Here is a 22,298-nt window from a genome sequence, read left to right as displayed (position 1 = left end):
AATGCACACATATATGACAACCTACATGTGGGCTACACATTAATTCCTACTAGGCATGGAAACATCTTCTTATATGTGAAGCAAGCCTGATATTCTGCATTTTCGGCATTGCACTGGTGTGGCCAAGGAAAGAATTAACCCATGATCAAGCCTTTGCTGCAAAACTTGATCAGAAAGCTTCTCTTGCTAACTTCTCCAGTTGGAGGAGATTTAAGCCACTGGTAGGCAGAAAAGACAGTAAGATGGAATCTGTGTCAATATGCACCAGAACCAGTCCTTTGCATAATCTGTACAGGAGTTCAATAAACATAAGCATCAGGGATGGTGAGTATGGGATGAAAGGCTACTACAGTTTCTTTCCTGTTTGTCTATTGTATGCGTGTTAAGGTATCTCATGTGCCAATCAGTCCTCACTGCCAGCATGAAGGAAACACACCCTTTCCCCAAATCGATTAACCCTCTCTGCAGGTTGTCATGGTGAAGTGTGGAACGCAAAAGCTTCAGTCCTGAAGCTTTAGGGGAGAATGTATTATTTCCGGATGATTTAATATAAGAGAGCGTGGGAGTGGGAGGAAAAGAGAGAGATGTAAAGTGAAAACAGCATCACAGGGGAGGAGAAAGAGACACAAGGAGAGGAAAAGGAGAGGAAATACTTGTAGAAAAAGAATGATTGAAAACCAATGTAGAGGGAAGAGCAGGAATAAAGGGAAACGTGTATCACATATTTGAGGTGAAATGTTTGTTGGGTTGAATTAGCTATTAGGGGAACAGGTATTCCTCCTTACTTCCATTAACCTATTTGTCTTCCATCAATGGGATTTCCTCAGCAGTACATGCCTCAGTGATTAGACCTATAAACGAAACTCATGTATACCTTACAATAACCAAATAACAAGACAAAGTATGCTGGTGCAAAATACAGAGGTAAGGAAAAACATATAACAAACTGACATTTTCAGACCTTGAAGGAGCATCTCTGCTAACTAACATTCCGCCTATGGTAGCCGTTCTGGCTGGCCACTTGGAAGTGCATCCTCCTAAAGCACTCAGAAGTCATTTCCAACCTAACTGGGAATGGCCTAAAGTATATGTGAAGATGGATTTAGGGAGGGGACTCTCAGCACAAAAAGTAGCAACAGCAAAAGTAGCAAACAAAGCAGAACCAAACATTGTTGGAGAATTTGGCCTAAGATTAAAAAATGAAACAGGAGCATTTCTGATTTTTCAAGAGCAAAACTTTGTGCAATGCAAAAACATTCTTCAAGCAACCAGGCGGACAACGGTCTACATGGGTAGCACCTGATGACCAATGTAGAAATATACTGCATAACTGGAAGCAGAAAATGGAGAAACTCAATTCTCTCTGCAAAACCAAGACCAAGAGCAGATTGTGGCACAGATTATGAGGTGCCAATATTAAAAATTAGAGTAAAGCTAACGTTGGATGGTAAATAAATTATTTTGTTAAAATACAACCTGAAAAACACTGCAGTAGAATTTAAATATAATGTAAAAAGAGGTTTACATTATTAATTCTGGATTAAGACATTGTGAGGGACAAATGCAAAAGAGACACTGCCTTCAACAAAAATGAAAAAAAAAGCCTCACCAAATGACAGATGAAACTATTTAAACAGTAAAGGACGAATGAGAAGTAAAAGTAAACAGTAACAGAAACAAGGTCAGAACCTTGACTGCAACTGCTCTGCAACTTGTGTGCATGAACAAGGAGAACTACTATAATAATTAATACAGAGAAAAAATAGAAACAAGGCTGAATAGGTCCATTACATTGGAAAATTCAAACCAAGAATGTGAACACTACACAACCAACAAGGTTGTGTACGTTACATGATCAAGAAATAAAACGTGATAGGCCCAATAAACTGAAGAACTATATAAAAAAGATGGAAAGATGACAGATCCATTCAAGGAAGAACTATTTGAAGATGAACCCACAATTTTAGAAAGTAAAGTGGAAGCTGATGGGAAACATAAATCACTAGGAACAGATGGCATAGCAATAGCGTGGCTTCAAGCTACAGAGACAGAATCCATTCAAGTAATCACTAGAATATGGAAAAGAAAACATGCCCACAGATTGGAAATTCTTGGTATACATTCCTATCCCTAAGAAAGGGAACACCAGGAAATGCAGCAGCTACTAGACCATTGTATTAATTTCTCAAACAAGCAAATTATGCTCAAAATTATGCAATACAGACTTTCACCATATATGGAGTAAAAATGCTAGATGTCAAAGTTGGGTTCAGATAAGTAAGAGGCACTGCAGATCATATTGCATGAAAAACTATGAATTATTCTTAAAGAAATTGTGTGCCACAATGTTTATTGTCTTGATGCATAATTTGTACTCAGGATCAGAGGCCACCATCAGGACAGAATATGGAGAAACAAAATGGTTTCAGTTGGCAAGGGGGCCAAGCAATGTTGCATTTTATCAAGCTGTCTTTCTAATTTGTATACTGTACACATTTTACACTAATCCAGATTAGATCCAGAGAACAAAGGTGTCAAAATTGGAGGAAGAAACACCAACAGTTCACGATATGAAGATGACACCACACTACTAGCAAAATTAGCAAAGACTTGGGATAACTAATGAAAAAAATCAAGGAAGGAAGTGCAAAGGCTGGTTTATGACTGAACATTAAGAGAACAAAAATAACCACCATTGATGATTTATATCACTTTAAAGTAAATGAAGACCTCAAAATACCAGCTCAGTTATTAATCAGAATGGAGACTGCAGTCAAGAACTCAGAAGGAGGCTACAATTTGGAAAGGCAGATATGAAAGAATTAAACAAGATCTTCAAGTCTAAAGATATATTGAATACTAAAATCAGGATTGTGCATGTCATCTGATTTTTATTTATGGTTGTGAAAGCTGGACAATGAAGGAAGCTGATAGGAAGAGAATAAACCTATTTGAAATTTGGGCTTCAAGAGAGTTTTGAGAATTCTGTGGCCTGCTAAAAAGACAGATGGGTTATAGGAGCAAGTCTAGCCTAAACTCTCCCTCGAAACCAAGATGACTAAACCGAGACAGTCATACTCTGGACATATCATGAGACGACATGACCCCTTAGAAAGACAGCAGGAGGCATGTAAGGGGGCGGCTAAAACCTTAAATAGCTTCGGACCCCACTCCCATCATGCACTGCATTCTGGCATCATGCATAATGCCTCCTGGTCTCTGACCAAGAACACCCTCAAAAAACTACCTTCTCCCACAGCATCAAACTGAGTATACCCACAAATCCACCATTGTTACCAAAACAGATGCCTGATGTGATGAGATCAAAAGCACCTAAGCATGACTTATGTCCAGGACAGTGTTTTTGTCAGAAACACTGTGTGGTCTTAGTGATTCCAGAGGTATAAACATACAGCCTCTAAAACATACTTAATAGCAAGCACAAATGAGGCCTATAACTTAACATCTGGCATTCCTGTGTGGCAGCCTGGCTTTACTACACTAATTTCAACGTTGTAACAAATGCTTCAGATCTAGGATATAAATGGCTCCATTACTCTGCCTGATCGGCTTCTCTCCGAGTCCTCAGGCAGATGAAATCTGACGTTTTGATGACAGGCAGTTTAATCATAGGTTCCCATAATTGGACTGGAGACTTAAGGCAGCTGAGAGTCCAGTTAAGTGTGATTATTTGATGGGCATACTTGTTGTCTCATTTGTGCATCAATGAAACACACACAATGGCTGCTTGCTGATGCAAAGCTCAACTGAGAGACAGGCTGCTTGAATACCATCAATGTTTATTTCTGCCATGTTTATGTCTTCAAGCAAATCCCCTCTAATAAGTGTTCAAGGTGGCTGGAATTAAGCAACTAATATTGTACAGTAAAATTGTCACAATTGGATGACATTAACCAAGATATTTTCTATGTGTAGAAGCGTTTACCAACCTTGTTAGGTCTTATGCTGGTGTGAGTTAACACTGAAACATAAAAAGTGACAAATCAAGACCAGGTCTACTTTTCAAGTTAGTTCCCTATGATTACTTTCTATCTTAAAAAAAATGATAGATTTTAAAAAACAGGGATGCTGAGAATTTCTTTTTAAAGACCCTTAGCTTTTCTAAAGAGAGTCAGTGTGATGTAGTGGTTTGAACATTAGACTCGGACTCTGGAGACCAGGGTTCACATGCCTTCTGAGCCACGTAGTCCCAATGACTGACTCTGGGCAACTCAAGCTATCTCAGTCTCAGAGACGCCCTAAATAAATCTTGCAAAAATCTTGTGGTCATAGTAAGTCAGAAACAATGTGAAGGTACAGAATAATAAACTAAGTTAGGAATTCCCAATTCAACAAATAATTCTTAACTTTTAAATAATGCTACCAGAGCAGGACTGTCTCTATAGCTCTTTCCTAAACCTCTTCTTGATTTTTTTTTAAATGCCAGGACCAGGCTCCTCCAGCCTTCACCTAAAATTCTATTCAGTTTTCTGTAGGTGACCAAACAGTTCATGTTTTCCTTAATGGTGGTGGTGTGGAGAAGAACTAGTATTTCATTTATCTATTTATTACTTTTTCTGTATTACCTTATTGTTAAAGCCACTTTCTCCTGCTGTAATGCTCTATGCATGTTTGCTTAAGGTTACAGAAAGGGGAACAACCAGGAAGGAAACAAAAACTGTATGCTGAATTTCTAGCTGAGGTCAGTTTTGATGCATCCCCATTTTTTGTTAAAAAGGTTTTGCATTATCTGCTTGGCCCTATGGAGAGATGAATCATTGAAAGCTGCTGCCAAGTAAAAGAAGCCAGCATGCTAAAAAGCATAGTGAGAAATCAACCAGTCAATTTGATGTCTGGCCATTCCCACCAGTGTCTTAGAAGCAAGCCTGGGGGGGTGGGGGGGATGACTGCATGGAGACCTCATGTGCCCAACCCATCAAAGGTCTCTGGGTGGTTCTCCCAGTGAGGGGCAGCAGATGTTCTATATGGGATGAAGGCTTCATTAGAATAAGTTCCAACTTATACATAATTATCTACGATACCCTGCAGCTCCCTTTACTTTTCTTCTTCCAAAGATGCTTTAATCTTTAAACACCAGCAGTGGGCAGGAAGTAAAAGAAGCAAGGCATGGTGGTATTGGTTCAAAGCCTGTGTGATCGTCTAAGCAATTTCCAACTTGACAGAGAAACAAGCAAATTTACTAATTGACTAAGGAGCAGCGAGGTCTCCACACAGGTGGGTGACTGAAGTCAAATAGGATCGCAAGCTCTCATGTCTCTGTGTGCTATCATACTCCTGTCCATGTTTACACAGCCATCCCATTGGATGTGCATTATACACAGATATATGCATAGATACAGGAATAGATTGAGACATGGCTGCGTCAAGATATTAAATGGCATTCACAGAAGAGCAAATGCATTCCTGTACTGATGTTTTGATACCAAAGACAGATATATTGCTGTAATAGTTGTGAGCACTCATATAAATAATATGCTAAAACCCATGTTCGCACTAATGCACTCAGGCATTTAAAGTGAACATAAACACCCATGTAGGAGCTTACGGCTGACATGCTGCATCCATCCCCACTAGGATCCCTATCAAGCGTGACAGCTGGCATCCAAACGTATTGATTATTACACCACTATCTGTCAAGATAAAACAGAACCATTTATTGCTTTCGCTTGCAGGCGGTTAGGAACATTCGGTATCAGCAAGGGGGACCGAAACACCTGAAACCAATCTATTGGGAGCCAAAGAGTATACATTTCCCACATGCATGCTCAGCATTTGGCAATTAAAATGTAACTTCATAGTGTGACAATGGGTAAGGCAGGCAGCGCAGAGCCTATTACTTACAAACCAAGGATTAAGTTAGATGGCACTTACATGCAACTTTCTTTTGATAATATTTTTTTAAAACCCACAATGATGCAAAGACTTAGAACTGGGGTAAGGAAAATCTTTTCTGTCAGAAGTCTGAATTTTAATTTTACATATAATATGCCAGCAGTGGGTAATCTACCCACTCCTGTAGGTAGATTACGGGGGTAGAATGAGAGTAGAGTTGCTAGGTTGGATACAGGACAGGGTTCCAGAAAAGATAATGAGAGCAGACAAGGTACTATAAAACTCAGGGTGCACCTTTACTGTAGAAATAATTTAATTTGATATCACTTTAACTGCCATTGTTAAATGCCATGAAATCATTGCAGCTGTAAGTTTTAAAAAGTTTTGAGCCTTCTCTGTCAAAGAGTACTGTTGCCTCACCAAACTAAAGCTCCCAGGATTCCACTGAGCTACGGAAGTTGAAGTGGTGTCAAACTGCATTAATTCTATGGTGTAGATGCACCCACTGTCAAGCTGGACAAATGTACCTGTCCTCTCTTATTTTCCAAACTCCAACTTTCAGCTGTAACTATCCATTCCCAACATGGTTCTTGCCTTCTTCATAGAAAGCATGAAAGATTGACCACTCTCTGTTCTTATGGTGGCACCCCTATGCCCCTCTCTCCACTCTCCATTGGTGAGGCAAAAGTCATATTGAGAGAGGGAGGCTAAAAGTTATCATTAAGAGTACCAGGCTGCTGTGAGTATTTCGGGTTGTATGGCCATGTTCCAGCAGCTTTCTCTCCTGACATTCCACCCACATCTGTGGCAGGCATCCTCAGAGGTTGTGAGGCATGTTGGAAATTAGGGTAGGGAGGTTTCTATATCTGTGTAAGGTCCAGGGTGGGAGAAAGAACTCTTGTCTGTTGGAGGCAGGTGTGGATTTTGTAATTAATCACCATGGTTAGCATTTGATGGCCCTGTGGCCTCAACACCTGGCTTCTTCCTGTCTGGGAATATCCTTTGTTTGGAGGTGTTAGCTGTCCCTGATTGTTTCTTCCAGCTTGACTGAATTTTACAGTCCCCTGTGCTGCTCCATGACCTATTCATGAAAGTTAGTGGAGCACCTTCCCATGCCTAACCCTAAATGAGATGTCAACGTGGATGGTTTTGTCAGCCGGCAGGACTGAGAATGCCCCTTCTTTTCTTTCTACTCTTTCTACTCTTTTTCTCTCTCTTTAGGTAGGTAGGTAAGTGAAATTAGGAGTGGAAAGTGTTAAACAACTCTTCCCTGTGTTTAACTGGCAGCTGCCAATATACCCCTCCCTACCTCATAGCATGCAAGAAAGACAGGTGTGACTGTGTGATACACACGCAAAGGAAAAGAAAGCCCGGTGACATGCTCAAGGTGACATCAGGGACTTTTGAGGGAGGACAGAGTGCAGCTTGGGAAACTGCCACCAGATGGGGCCCTTGCCTTGTTCCATGCAGCTTCTCTCCCACGCAAAGGAAAATGAATCAGCAACCCAGAGGGGAAGCTCCTGTCAAAATCTGGGCTCCCGTCACCAGAAATAAATATTCAATAATGAGCTATTAACCTTTTACGATTCCCTCAGGGGGAGTGGACATGCTAAACACTCCGCAATAAAACTGTGCAGGATTCTGCTGAGCTACATGGATGTACACCTTGTCAGGTTGCTTCGAGGTGGGCAGAAGCTCCGGCAAAAAGCTTCAGCATGGGATTGGGCAAGAAGCTCCTGCTGACCAAAGTCTGCTCTATTGTGGCTTTGGGACCATATGTGGCTACTACACAAAGCACTGCTCAGCATTATAGAAGGAGAAAGGATACTTGATTTTCAGGGCACAGTCTGCAAATGGGAGAAGAAACTATTCTTTCTCTGAAGCAATGTTACTGCTCTGATTTTTGCTCCTCATCTCACTTGCATTTTAGCTGTAATAGGGGAAATACAGACAGGGCCGGCCCAAAGTAATTTTCAAGTATAGGTGAACAGAATTTTGGTGCCCCCCCCCCCCAAAAAAAAACCAATCACTTAAAAATAAAAGCGTTGGATAAGCGAAAATGTTGGATTATAAGGAGGGATTAAGGAAAGAACAACACTCTGAAAACAGGGGAAATCCAGACAGGAAACAATCAGGGCCAGCTAACACCTCCCAACCAAGGATGGCCCCAGTGAGGAAGCAGCCAGGCTTTGAATCTGCAATGCCATTAAATTCTAATCAAGCTGGCCAATTGCAACATTCACACTAGCCTGAAACAGACAAGAGCTCTTTCTCCCACCCTGGACCTTCCACAGATATATAAACCCCACTTACCTAACTTCCAACGGAACTCAGAACCTCTGAGGATGCCTGCCACAGATGTGGGTGAAAAGTCAGGAGAGAATGCTTCTGGAACATGGCCAGGCAGCCCGGAGACCTGGCCTCAAGGAAGGGGCGAGAAGGAAGGCGTTTGCCGCTCTGGAGAGCAGAGAAGTGGCGTTTCTCTGCTCTGCAAAGCGCTGAACATCTTCCTTCTTGCCAGGAGGCAGGCGCAGTGGCAGAGGCAGGAGTTGCCTCAACGGCGCCCCCTACAGGATGGCACCACAGGCAACTGCCTAGTTTGCCCCGTGGTTGAACCGCCCCTGAATACAGAGTACAACTGCACCAAGAGGCATCTATTCTAATCCCATTGCCCTGTAGTAATACTGTCTGTTTTGTGGTCTCTCGCCTATTTTATTTATTTATTTATTGCATTTTTACCCCACCTTTCTCCCAGAATGAGAGACTACATGCCTCCTTTCAATCGGCTTTAACCAAAAGAGGATGTTACATGGACAGCACAAAGTCCGCTTATCCTTCCCTCATTCTTTTCTTGCTCCCATCACCATGGTGTTTATTTGTTCAGACTTTAGGTTTGTTATAATGAGGTCTGAAGCCAATATTTCAAACCATTTCATGTTAACTTCATCCCTCTTGCTCTTGCAGCTCTTCACTAGGCACACAGCTCTCTTGTCTGCCCATTTCTAATCCTTTCTAATCCTTCCCACCTCAGGGTGCATTGACACTGTAGTATAGTTCAATACCACTTGATCTGTCATGGCCTAATTGTATGGAACAATGAGAATTGTAGTTTTACAAGATCTCTAGTCTTCTCTGCCAAAGAGTGCTAATGCCTCATCAAATTACAAATCCCATGATTCCATAGCATTGAGCCATGACAGTTAAAGTGGTGTCAAATTGCATTAATTCTACAGTGTAGATGCACCCTACAACTTGAAAAAAGGAGTTATGAACTAGATGAGATGCTCAAGTGTCCCTGATACTGCATAGGAGGTCCAAACGCATCAGCAAGGAAGTGCCCTGAAGCTATTTTGCAGTCCAGGGCCTTGCTGGCGATATCACTTCAAACGGTTGGCCGGGTTGACAGTGCACTGGCACTGGTGCCCTGTCTTCCCAGCTTCCTGATGGTGCCTTTCTGGTAACATTACTTCTGGTCAGGTCACAACAGGGCACCCATCAATTTGATTACCAGAAGCGACGTTGCCAGGAAATCTCTGCCAGGAAGTTGCTTCTGGCCAGCAAAATAATTGCGTGTCTTTTAACGTGTGGACACTGGATTGCCTTGGGTCCAGCCCAATCCAATTGTCAAACTGTCAAAAACACTGGGGGTCATTCCAGAGTTTTCTGGAAGCTCTGGAGTAATCTGTGGTTCTTCTTGTGATGCATAAAAGGATAGAGGAGGCACTTCCATTGTGGAATTGGCTATATGATGTCTGGACTGTTCCCAGTGAGCTCAAGGTAAGAACATTTTTATGGCCTGTGCATATAAAAGATTAGCTTGGTGCTTGCAAGCAGCAATCTTGCCCTGAGTGACATTGCCATGCTTCACCCCATCATCACATTGTCATGTTATAATAGGAAAGGTTAGGAAGGAAGTGCTCTGCTTTCCTTCTTCCCAAGACAGAAGATTACCTCAATTTATATTAATTCTCCCACTGGTTCACTTTTGCTGACTTTTATTTGGATGCTGCATGCACCAGATGTCAAGAATCTAACAACAGGAAAAAGAAGCATACATTGGCTGTCATGGGGACTAATATGCTAAGGGAAACAATTAGCACTACATGCAAAAAGCTTCTGGAGCTGCTGCTATAATCTAACCACCAAATTATCTACAGCCCAATGTATGTATTTTATTTTCTTTCGATTCTCTAAAAGCAGGAGCTAGGGTTAGAAAAACAACAGTACTGAAACAGGCTCATAGAAGACATTCAGACAGAAACCATGAATTGTTTTCCTATTGAAAATGTCCTTAGTTTTAGACAGACATACAGACTGATATACACTGCATTTTTGAGCTATTTATCTTTCCCTCTCATTTTCTTTCTGCCTTTCTTCATCTCTCCCCATCCCCTTGGCTTTTGGCCTGAAGATTTAGGCATCATTTGAATGGAAAGCCATTAGCTCTGCCTTGTCACCCCATTTCCAGGGCACTAATAACTCATCCCATGCTCCCTTTCTCGCACGCCACTTGTCGGCTCTAATAGCTTGATAGATCGGGCCGTTTGGCTTGCTCCTCTGCGTGCTGATTCAAGCACGAAGTTTTAATAATTAGCCACATAAATATAAGTCCATATAACAAACATGTGAGAGTTTTCTCCATGGACAACCCCAGGCAGGAACAGCAGGGGGCCTTACAGGTTAGCATATTAGCAAGGCTTTGCATATAGATGCTACTTTCCAAGACAGAAAGAAGACAAATCTGTATGTTAACAAGTTTCTGAGCCAATGTTAGAATAATAAGGGGTAGCAATGAAGACAATTTGTTAAGCTATGCACTCAGTATTGAATCTGTAACAATGGTGAACCACAGAGTAGCTGGCACTATTGTGGCGCTCTCTTGCATTTCACATATGAAAACATGTATACACGTGGCCAAGCAACATCAAAGTGTGGTCCAGATAGCAAAGTTTATTAATGAGGAAGAACAGACAAGCTAGGAAAGGCTGCTGCTGTTTGCTTTTGCCTGAGCCTACTAGGAAGGATAGGATGTTTCCCCTTCCTCTCTTTTGAACTTAGTTTGCAGTAACTGAATAAGCTACAGATGAAGAGGAAAAGTGGGAAGAGGACCACAATGTTTCAAAAGCATCTGAAAATGTGGGATGACAGGGGATTAAATGGGACTGTTGGGATGGTTGTAGGGTATGTTTAATAGGGTTGTCCAAATATTCGTTATGTTTCTCGTTTCGTAATTATTTTGGATTGTTCTCGTTTTTTGAAACGAGTATTGAAACGTTTTCCCTGGGCGCAACTGGCAATGTAATTCGAACCATCGTTGGCCCATTCTCTAATTGTTTCTTAAAATTTTCGTTAAATTTTTTCCTTCCAAAATTTTTTTAAAATATTTTTTTAAAATTTTTAAAAAAATTTTTTTGTTTCTGCAACCTAACATGAATGGGAGCCTAGCACAGCCTAACATGGCTACCGCTCCCTGGCCAATCAGAGACTTCCACGATGGCTGAAAAAGGTAGGGGCTAGCATCCTCCGCGTCCACGTGGAGGATCTCTATAAAAATCCTCTCCCCAACTGAGCCAAGCCATTCTGGGCTAGGATACTGAGGAGAGAGGGTGGTTCGCGCACGCTGGGAAGCTGCTTGCTTGCTTGGGGGAGAGAGGGCTAAGTGACTGTTCTGGCTATAGGGGGTAGTGTATCTGTCTGTTGTTGCTGGTTCGATATTGTGGGGTTTTTTTGGGAAATTGGCTTGGGGCTTGTGGCAGAGTCCTTGCTGTGGCTTTAGGGAACTTTTATTTTCCAAAAGACATCTGCGTTCCTGCAAGTGCAGAGCTTGGGGTGCTTTACTTTTCTACTCCAGAGGGAGTCCCTTTGCCTTTCTGTTTTCTTTTTTGGAATTTAGCAATCACCACATCAGCCCTTCTTTGCAATCCTGAAAGGGGGGGGGGACTTGAAAATAATAGTTTCCAAAGGACGTCTGCAGTCCTGCAAGTGCATTGCTTCCCTCCCGCTCCGTTTGTAATCCCAAGCCCCCGGGCTGAGTGTTATTGCAGCAATCACAAAGACACACATTGTTTTCAAACCTAAAGGGTACATTGGAAGAAATAGCTTCCAAAGGACATGGGGCACCCGCCAAGGTATTGCTTCCCTCACGCTCCATTTCTATTCCCAAGCCTTGGGCTGAGTTTTATTTCTGCAATCACAAAGTCAGACATTGATTTGATTCAATAGAGGGTCCACAGCAATTTATAGTTTCCAAAGGACGTTGCCAATCCTGTCAAGGCATTGCTTGGCGTGTGCTGCATTTCTAATCCAAAGTCTACACAAGTAGAAGAGGGACTTTTACAGTGATAAGAACCCAATTGAACAGGAAATAAGACTTTCAAACCAGGAACAGGTTTCTTCAAATATTGAAAAATAGTGTATTATAAAAAGTTATGAAAATTCGCCAAAAATCATAGGAGACAGGAAACATTCTGCAATTTGTTGAGCAAAGAGTGTGGAATGTGTTCTCCCACTGTACCAAATTTGATGAGAATAGCTCAAGAAATGAGGGCAGGAGCCCCCCAGAAAAGTCCCCCCCCATTTCCTGTTTTTTGGCGATTGTGCATGCGCGTCCGCCATTTTAGAAACATTTTAGAAACATTACGAATTTTCACCCGAAAATTTTGGGTGAAAAATTAAGAAATAATTTCTATATCGAAGAGCCGGCACCCCCTACTTTAGAAACGAGAATTGAAACATTTTTTCCATCGATCGGACAAGCCTAATGTTTAATGGTAATAGGGGTGCAGAAGAACTACAGAGGAAAGAGCCTCCTTATAAGTAGAAGTCCGGAAGCTTTGCCTATATTACATCACAAGTTCAGTCTCTGGAATCCTAAGTTAAGGGGTCTCAGGTGCCTGACCCATCACTTTTGACTAGTTAGACTGCTAAATGGCCTCATCGGGTAGATTATGTTTCTTTTTTCTTTTTTTTAAAGAAGAGTATATTATTTCCTCTGGTTTAAAACAAGGAAACTAGACATGTATGATATCAGGGATGGTCCCCAGAGCATTTTGCTGCCTAAGGCCCCTTCTACACAGCCATATAAAATCTAGATTATCTGCTTTGAATTGGATTATATGGCAGTGTAGACTCATATAATCCAGTTCAAAGCAGATAATGTGGACTATCTGCTTTGATAATCTGGATGTAGACGGGGTCTAAAGCACATCAATAAATGCTATCTCCACTGCAAAATCAAGACATGCCTAGACCAGTCCAGTTCTTGGAAATCTTAGGCAGAAAACCCCCACAGATACCTCTTCCCCTTTCTGACAGGAAAAAAGAAAATCACAATACATTTAATGGCTAAATAGTTTAGTGCATGTTACTTTCATTTAAAACCTGCTCCTTGGGGCAGTTACCTCACTATGCCCCAAGGCATAGTCAGGACAATCCCCTATTGGATTGCAATAGTCCTATGGGAGAATGCAATATCAGCCCTAGTTATTAAGAAGTTCAGAAGAAAGATTGATCCTCTTCAAAAACACGTGATACATTACCAAAGAGAAGATTTTAAAATGTCACTTTCCCTCAAAAATACTGTTTTAAAAGACACATGGTTCCCGCTTTGTTAATAGAAATGTTTCTCTAAAGAGCTGGATCCTTTCTCATTAGTAACTCTGCAGATTTTTAACAAGATGGCAGAGGAGTCAACTCAAATGGCTTAACATATGCGATGGCAGGCCTTTCACTAAATACAGTCTTTAAACTAAAATTGCCTCAAAAATACATGCAATCTGAAGTAATAACTTTAGATGTAGGAGATTGATTATATTCTTTGCTCTGTATTTTGCAAAGTCGTCAACAGGGTGGAGAAAAGGCCCTTTAAGTTAAAAAAGTATGGATTGAGGTTAGACCCACAAGGTTACATCCAGATGTGTACTCAGGGGGGCTCTGAGGGCTCTGGACTTACCAGAGTGTGTGGCCATTTTCTTTAATTCCCCTCTTGCCCTGTAGTCCCCAGAAACACCTTCCTTGTCCTTCTAGTGATATTGAGGACACTCTGGAACAGGCATCCTCAAACTGTGGCCCTCCAGATGTCTGGGCCTCCAACTCCCTGAATCCCTTGCCAGCTTGTTCAATGGTCAGGAATTCTGGGAGTTGGAGGCCCAAACAGCTGGAGGGACACAATTTGAGGATGTCTGCTCTGGTAAAATATGGCAGCTAGTGCTAAAGACTGCAGTGGGAATAGGGAGACATACATTGGAAAGCAAATGAAAGAAATATTCCATTTACAGACAGGAACATTTGGTCACATAGTAGAATCACAGATGCACAGAACGACATACTGTAGTGTTTTTCTTTCTTTTCAGGAGTTTTCACTTCCCTTCTTACCTGTGTATTGATTCGGATTGCTCCAATGGAGGGAATTTCAAAGTAATAACCTTCAAAGAAGAAAAAGAAGAAAAAATGACACAGTGCACTTTAACAATGTGTTTCAGTATGGCATTCTTTTAATTCACTTTCAACAACGCCCTCTTGTTCACCCACCTACATTTGGCACAACAGATGCAGGTCTCAATCCAACACAGAGTTAAATGACCGACAAGTTCATTGATTTTAATAAGCCCGGATGTGTGAATTCAACAACCTCCTGTATCACATCTCAAAGCGTTGGGCCTGTCAGTTCAAGTACAATAAGTGCTTTTGGATCCACATCTATGACTTGTACTGTAACTATCTTTATATCACTAAGGGTGATGAAGTGGCACTCCCATCTCAAAGGAAAAGTGAGGAATAATTTTTAAGAAGTACTGTTAACACAATATCTTTCACAGGCATTTATGAAATACCGCAAACAAAAACAAGGTCACTGCCCCAAAGAACGTCACAACTGCATTTCACCAGACAGAAGAAAACAGGGAAGAAGGTGAAATGTTTGAGGTAAAAAGACACAAAGCAGTGGTTCTCCACCTGTGGGTTCCCAGGTGTTTTGGCCTACAACTCCCAGAAATCCCAGCCAATTTACCAGCTGTTAGGGTTTCTTGGAGTTGAAGGCCAAAACATCTGGGGATGCACAGGTTGAGAACCACTGACATAGAGTGAAAGCAGAAATGAAAGAAACAAGTATGTGCATGCAATGTCAGAATTTCCTGTAGCAGTCACAATGAATAGGGCAATATGTGCCCTATTATTTTTGCAGTTCAAGTCCCAACTGCAAAGATGAGGCAGGTAACTCATTCATGGGAAAGGGATCTTTGCAACACCCAACTAGAAAGGGATTTCCTGAGTACCCATCCTAGTGACTAAGTCCATTTCATTCCATAGGATCTCTGCCAAGGGAAGCTATCTTGCACTCTAATGCCTTACTAGAAGTATTGCTGGAAGAAAATATTACCACAATCTGAAATTTCCTGTAATACTTTAAAATGCATTCCAGTCTCCAATAGTATGTGAAGGCAACACAGTGTTAACAATTTCAGTTCTCAGCTGTGCTGTTGTAATCCCAGTGAGGTTATTCCAGCAAACTCAACAGGAGACTCATGACTGCAGCCATCAGAAAGAAAGATATGTTTGCATTTCCCTGAAACTTTGCTGGAATCCTAAGGATAGCTACTCTGTACAAAGCTTTTCTTTCATGGGTAGGGACTCTTCAATCAATTTCTCCTTGAATTAACTGCTTTCAGGTGGATGACTTGACCAGAGGCCTGGTTTCTCTTGTAAGCGCAAGAAAAATGCACTCTAGATAACAGGTGATGAAACTGTGGAGGCTGTTTGTCAGCTACAGCCCAGAATGGCAGCTACAACCTTCCACTTCTTTTCAGAGGGAACATTGTGGGGTGGAAAGGGCATGAAACAAACTACAGAGCAGCAGCAATCATAATAATAACTGCAGTCTTATTTATCACTTGAGACTCACAAAACAACGTCTGTCGCTCTGTCCACTCTTCTATGGCATCCCTCCATCAAGTACGTTAGCTGAGTACTCTTCCCAGTGCAACTATTGGCCACCTATAACATCTGTGAACCGAGTGGACTACAGTGCTAGTTATTTCTCTGCAGCATCTGCCTGTTTAGTTACCATATCTGTTAGCATTCCCCTTACAACCTCTATAGTGCTATCTGACTTTTTTCTCAGTGTCTCTCCAGCTGTTTTCATTTACTGCAAATTCAACAGCATTAAATGATATTGTGCCATTATGTTCATTCTGTTTTGTAAATAAAGAAACTAGATATCTATCAATTGCCAAACAATTTAGTTGATGTTGTTTAGCATCAAGTTAGCTTTAGCTTATGTCGACCCTGTGAATACGACTTCCAAAATTCCCTCTCAGCAACAGCTCTTTTCAAGTTTTGCAAACTAAGGGCTCTGGCTTTCTTGATGGAGTCTATGCACCTGCAATGCAGTCTTCCTTTCCCCCCCAACTTTTTGCCAAGCATTACCATCTTTTCTGATGAATCAAGTCATCTCATGATAGTATGATAGCCTCAGTTTAGTCACAGAACATAGAGTTGAAAGGAACAACATGGGCCATGCTGTCCAACCCTTTACTATGTAGGAAAGCACAATCAAAGCACACTCAACAGATGGTCATCCAGCCTGTTTAAAAGTATCCAAAGAAAGGGCTTCCACCACATCCGAGACAGTAGGTTCCTCTGTTGAACAGCTCTTATGGTCAGGATGTTCTTCCTAATGTTCAGGTGGAATCTTCTTCCTGTAATTTGAACCCACTGCTCTGAGTCCTAGTTTCCACAGCAGCAGAAAACAAGCCTGCTCCCTTTTCCCTATGACTTCCCCTCACATATTTATACATGGCTATCATGTCTCCTCTCAGCCTCCTCTTCTGCAAGCTAAACATGCCCAGTTATTTAAGCTGTTCCCCATAGGGCATGGTCACCAGACCTTTGATCATTTTAGTCATCCTCCTCTGGACACCTTCCAGCTTTTTTAATATCCCCTTTAAATTGTGGTGCCCAGAACTGGACACTGTTATTCCAGGTGAGGTTTGACCAAAGCAGAATAGAGAGGCATCATGACTTCCCTTGATCTAGGCACTATACTTCTTTTGATGCAGCCCAAAATCACATTGGCTTTTGTAGTTGCTACATCACATTGTTGGCTCATGTTCATCTTGGCTTCAGTGGAGAGTTCAGGTTTCATTTGATTCAGGACCTGTTTCTCTTTTTGTCAATCCATGGTACTCAAAGAACTCTTCTCCAGCATCTCATTTAAATGGTTGATTTTGTAAAGATGTAGCAGTTTTTCAACATCAATTCCTGTTCAGTCAACAGATCTAAACAGTGATCTGAGAACAGCTGAGCTTTTCAGGAGATCAACTGAACTCAGGTTGCTTTTTTTCTTGAGATGGACCTTTGGCTGCAAGCACCTTTCTATAGATCTCAGTCTTCACTGCATTCAATGATTTAATTGAATTACATATTAAGGAATGCCACTCTGTCATGTTAGGAACTGCTAACTTGAAAAATGCATTTAAAAAGAATGAATATATAAAACTATCCTTAACTGAACATCAGCAGAATGAGAAACTAGATCCTTCAACAACATCCTAATATTGTCCAGTTTGGGCAAGTCCAGTTGTAGTGGGTTTCAGCATGTTACTGAAATCATTTTTCATTAATAGCAAGTTTCAACACTTATAATTTGTATTTGATTGCATATTCCTGCATGGCAAGGTATTGGACTTGATGGCCCTGGTGTCTCTTCTAACTCTACAATTCTGTGATTGTATAAAATTGATTGAATGCTGATGGTTTGACAGTAGTTGGCAATGGCCAGCTCAAAATCCCACTGAAGTGTCTGAAGGTAGCCAATAATTTTGCATTTTATAAACAGCAAAGGAAACAGAAGTCTGAGGCTGTGTATCTGAAAGGCAATCTTAGTGCGATTGATGGTATCCTGGGTACAACTGCTGGGTACAACTGCTACTTTACTAACTAGCACTGTCCATATGGATGTGTGTCATCTGTCTTCCTTGCATAAGGTACATATGCAAATTAAAAAACTTGCACATTTTCCATAAGTCTCAAGTGTTTTTTTTCTCACACAAACAGCTGCTCTTGGAATTCCTAATGCTCAGCAAAGTGGGAAACGTGATATATTATGAACCATGACACTTCTAGCTGCCTTGAGTCTCAGTTTTATGGAAGAAATTGGGATATAAATACAGCAAAGGCAAACCCCTTCTTAACAAATCTTGTCTAGAAAATCCCATGATAGGGTTGCCATACATTGGAAATGACTTGAAGACAAACAACAACAAATACTTCTGTTAATGAAGTAGATATGTTCCTTGGCATCACGTCTATAACTTATACATCTATATTTTTTAACATGCCAGGGAAGCAGATAAGGCTTTATTTGTTTCCCTCTTTTTCTGTTTTGCTCTGGGTTCATGCTCAGTAAGGGCCTCTGGAGCCAATGGCTCTTTACCTCAACTGTTGTATGCAAGCAAACCAAGGTTACAGTGAGATCGGCTAAAGCTGAATTGTATTGTTTACGATTGTACTATTGATGTACCACTGCAACCTAGTATTTAAAATCTATGTTGCTAAAATTGTCCAGCTGGACAGAGGAAATATATGGCTGGGTGGGCATTAAAACTTTTAGAAAAAGAAATTTCTTAGTGTGCATCTACACTGTAGAATTAACGCAGTTTGACACTGCTTTAACTATAGCCCAGTGCTATGGAACAATCAGAGCTTTATTTTTACAAGGTTTATAGCCTTCTTTGCCAAAGAGTGCTGATGTCTCACCAAACTACAAATCTCTGGATTTCACAGCATTAAAGTGCTATCAAACAGCTACAGGGCAGATGTACTCTAGGCCAGTCTTTCTTAGCTGAGGCCTGTAAAGTGAAGGATGGGAAGACTCAATGGGGCCATAGATGCAGTTGCTAAAAATTCACAAATAAACAGGAGCAAGAGAATCTGACCCTCATTTATGCTTCTAAGGCAGACTAGATCATTCCTTCTTTTATGGGAATACAAGGGAGGAAGCCATAGATCCCTTGTCCTCATATTCTCAAATTATATGTCCTTTCTTTTCTCCATGATAGACTAAAAATGGTTGGCAATGTGATCTAGCAGTAGGACATCCCCCTTGCAGAATATCCTTTCTTCTCTGTTTCTACACTCCTGCTGTTTCCAGTGGAGGTTCTTCCTCAATGTGATGTTTGTTTTCTAAAGGCCTTTGTTGCCAGAAGCACAGGCCTAAGGGAACAGCAGCACTAGATAACAAAGCTTCCAAAAAACAAAGGCTCTCCCCCTGCTATTCAGAAAAGCAAGAGAGTGAGAGGCGAACCCCCTTCAAAGAGAGTAGAGTGCTAAATAAGTTTCCAAAAGGTCATGGGAAGGGGGGGGGGGGAAATGGGAGAGACAAATAAAAGCTGTGCTCTGGATCACATCCTCATCAGAGATTAAACAGGCAAAACCAAGCCACCAAGGGTCTAATGGCTTAAACAGCTGTCTAAACACAGGTTTTAAAAGGCATTTTAGGGGTTAACAAATGTTATATGTCATTATGCTGATCCACTCAAAATTCCTACTTCTTGAGGCTGATTTTTCTTTTCTTTGCTTAAAAATCTCCCTTCTTCATTAGAGTGAATGAACAGTATAGTATTTGTAAGGGACATAAACATAGAAGTGGGATAAATACCAGCTGGGAGAGGCTGTTTGGAACAGAACTGGCCAGTGGGGCAAGGATTAAGCACATTCTCCCTTTCCCTGAAAAAAGCTATAAATAATTTATACCTGCTGAGGCTACTTTTCATTTTTTTTTAAAAAAAAAAGCACACCTGGTAGGGCTTAATAAATTACATAATATTTTCTGGGTATATTTTCACACAATGCTCAGTTTAGCTTTCCCAAGTGGAAATACTACATTGTATTTTGCTTTTGTATAAAAGTGATTTCTTTCTTGCTTGCTTTTTTCCAAAATTAGAAATCAAAGCTACTTATAAGATTTTTTTTAAAAAACAAAACTATTGCTGTTAATGTCTTCCAAGAAATTACTTTCTCTTCCAATCTGATCTGAAGGTTTTTGCCATTTATGCCAGATAGATACAGATATGATAGTATTAATCAGGTTGCATCTACATTGTAGAATTAATGCAATTTGATATCACGTTAACTTACACTCTCAATGCAATGAAGTTATGGGAGTATCAGTTTGACAAGGTCTTCAGCCTTCTCTACCAATGAATGCTAGCACGTCACTAAATAACAAATCCCAGGATTCCATAGCATTGAGCCATGGCAGTTAAAGTGGTCTCAAACTGCATTAATTCTACAGTGAAGATGTAGAATTGCTTACACAAGCTCAGAGTAGAGAAAACTCAGGCCAGCAACCATGTGGATTTGCTCTGTGGCAAATCCAATGATGCATTCAGTGGCACTTAAAAGTGGAGTAACAAATTTATTATGGCAGAAGATTTCATGCTCAAAGACTTTCTCCTTTCCACGATTACTCCAAGTAGCCCAAAGTTGAGCCTTGGCATTGACAACAAGTTCTAGGGCTAAACCCTGTTGAGTTCTGGCGCTGTACAAATTAATTAATCATGTTAGAAGCCAGAGCAGGGAACAGTCATGCCTCCTGGTACAGAGATCTCTGGATTAAAAAAGTATATATTGAAAACAGATTTCAACTATCGGTTCTGACATTACTTTACTTGATATGTTCTGCAGGGGAAAGAAACAGTGCAATGCATTGGCCGGAAAATAGCAGCAGCTATATGTTAGTCTGATGTGAGCTTGTGATGCAAATTTAGCACAGCTTTACTTAGCAACCTGCTCAGGTGGAATGCCAATGAAAGCAAAGCACTTTCACAAGTAGCTAATGACAGACAATAAAGGCTACTGACAAAGACCTTTTCACATGATGCAGTTATAGCACTATGATTAGCCTTAGCTGCTATGGCAACACTATATGGAATTCTGGGATTTGTAGTTTGTGGAGGCATTAGAGGAGCTCTCTGGTTGAATGTTATAAATATCCCTCTCCAAACTGCAAATCCCCTAATGTCATAGAATGGAGCCCTGGCAGTTCAAATGGAGTCATCACACTATATGTAGTGTGAAAATGCTACTGACAAAAGGGATTGTAACATTTAAATCAGGATGAGAATAATCCATTTACGTGTACAGCTGATTCACAACTCAGGTGAGGCTATAAAGGGCAGGGAATTAACGTCAAAGGAAGGGGAGAAAGAGGAAATTAGGGATAAATGGCCAGAGGTATTCCTACAAGACAGGACAATGGGAAAATGGATAGCTACAAGGCTGGAAGGCTCACAGACTTAGGTCATATGCTGATGGATATAGGATACGTGAAAGAAGTGCAAGTGCTATGGAGGAAAAGGGCACCCAAGACTGTGTCAGAGAAATGAGGGGCAGGAGTTTTCAAATACCCAGGAAAGTGAGTGAGATTGTGATGAATAACAGGGGAAAGAAGACTGGGCAGCACGGGGCGGGAGGAGGGGACACAAACCCAAGGGCCTGGGTTAAGGTGAATAGGTGGCTATACATGTCTTGAGAGCACGAGAGATAAAATGGTTCAAGTGTTAGGCAACCAGTTGGCATAACGGCACACAGGCTTTTAACGTGCACAAACCCTTTCATTTTGATAACATACAATCTTCCACACATTTATACTCGACAAGCAAAAAACTTTTGAGCTTTCAGATGAAGCTTTCTTTTTGATATGGAAAAGCTGAGTTCATTGAAAAGGCTTTCTGTACAGGTTTATTGGGCTTTTTTTTTTAAAGGAACAGCTGCCATTTTAATCTGGCTATGAATTCTTCTATCAAACTGCATGTCTAGTTTTTAATGGGTTGCTTGATTGATTGGGGAGGAAGAAGAAGACAATGATTATGATGGATGCCTTATTGATGTTTGTGGATTTAGACAGCTTTATTTACTACCCCGGGTGCCACATCTCAACAGAAGTTTAGTCTGTAAAGGTTTAAACATATAAACAAACAATATGCTATTTTTTCTGCAGCTATAATGAGTGATAACATGCTGGGTTTTGTTTCCTTCCCAATATTCAATCAAGAAGCACAACATGACAGAACACTTATTTGCTCTTATGATAAGTTTTCTTGGCTTCTACTTGGGGTTTTTTTCTATATAAAAGGATTTGCTTAATATTGAGGTAGGTGTCAAGGCACAGACTAGCTTCTATCCATACAAAAATGTGAAACAGAGTTCTGCGCCTTTAAAATCTCTGTGTTCAGAAATGAAAGTGTAATTTGGATCTCCACTTGAATTAGGGGAAACCTGCAGGAGCCCTCTGGAGCTGTTTTTATAGTCTCTAAAACACTTCATGGTCTATATATATATATATATTTTAAAAATTGCCCCTAAATATTTTCTAAGGGGCACAGGGATCAACTGTAATATATTTTTTTCAGTTCTGGGCCATTTAGGCTCAAAAAAGACCCCCTTTT

The 22,298-nt window shown here is 40.9% G+C and overlaps 1 protein-coding gene across 3 annotated transcripts in view; it reads right to left on the bottom strand.

The window, feature by feature from the left end:
- cacna2d2 (calcium voltage-gated channel auxiliary subunit alpha2delta 2) overlaps positions 1-22,298 on the bottom strand; it is an 839,819-nt gene that overhangs the window by 80,356 nt on the left and 737,165 nt on the right. For all 3 annotated transcript variants that reach the window (XM_008105051.3, XM_008105052.3, XM_062973861.1), the window contains one exon: positions 14,227-14,276. In XM_008105051.3, coding sequence (XP_008103258.2) covers positions 14,227-14,276 — 50 coding nt within the window. The remainder of the gene's footprint in view (positions 1-14,226; positions 14,277-22,298) is intronic.

This window comes from Anolis carolinensis, chromosome 2 (genome assembly GCF_035594765.1).
Source record: "Anolis carolinensis isolate JA03-04 chromosome 2, rAnoCar3.1.pri, whole genome shotgun sequence".
Lineage (NCBI taxonomy): Eukaryota > Metazoa > Chordata > Lepidosauria > Squamata > Dactyloidae > Anolis > Anolis carolinensis.
Note: the sequence above shows the minus strand (reverse complement) of the source record. Positions and strands in the feature narration are given on the sequence as shown.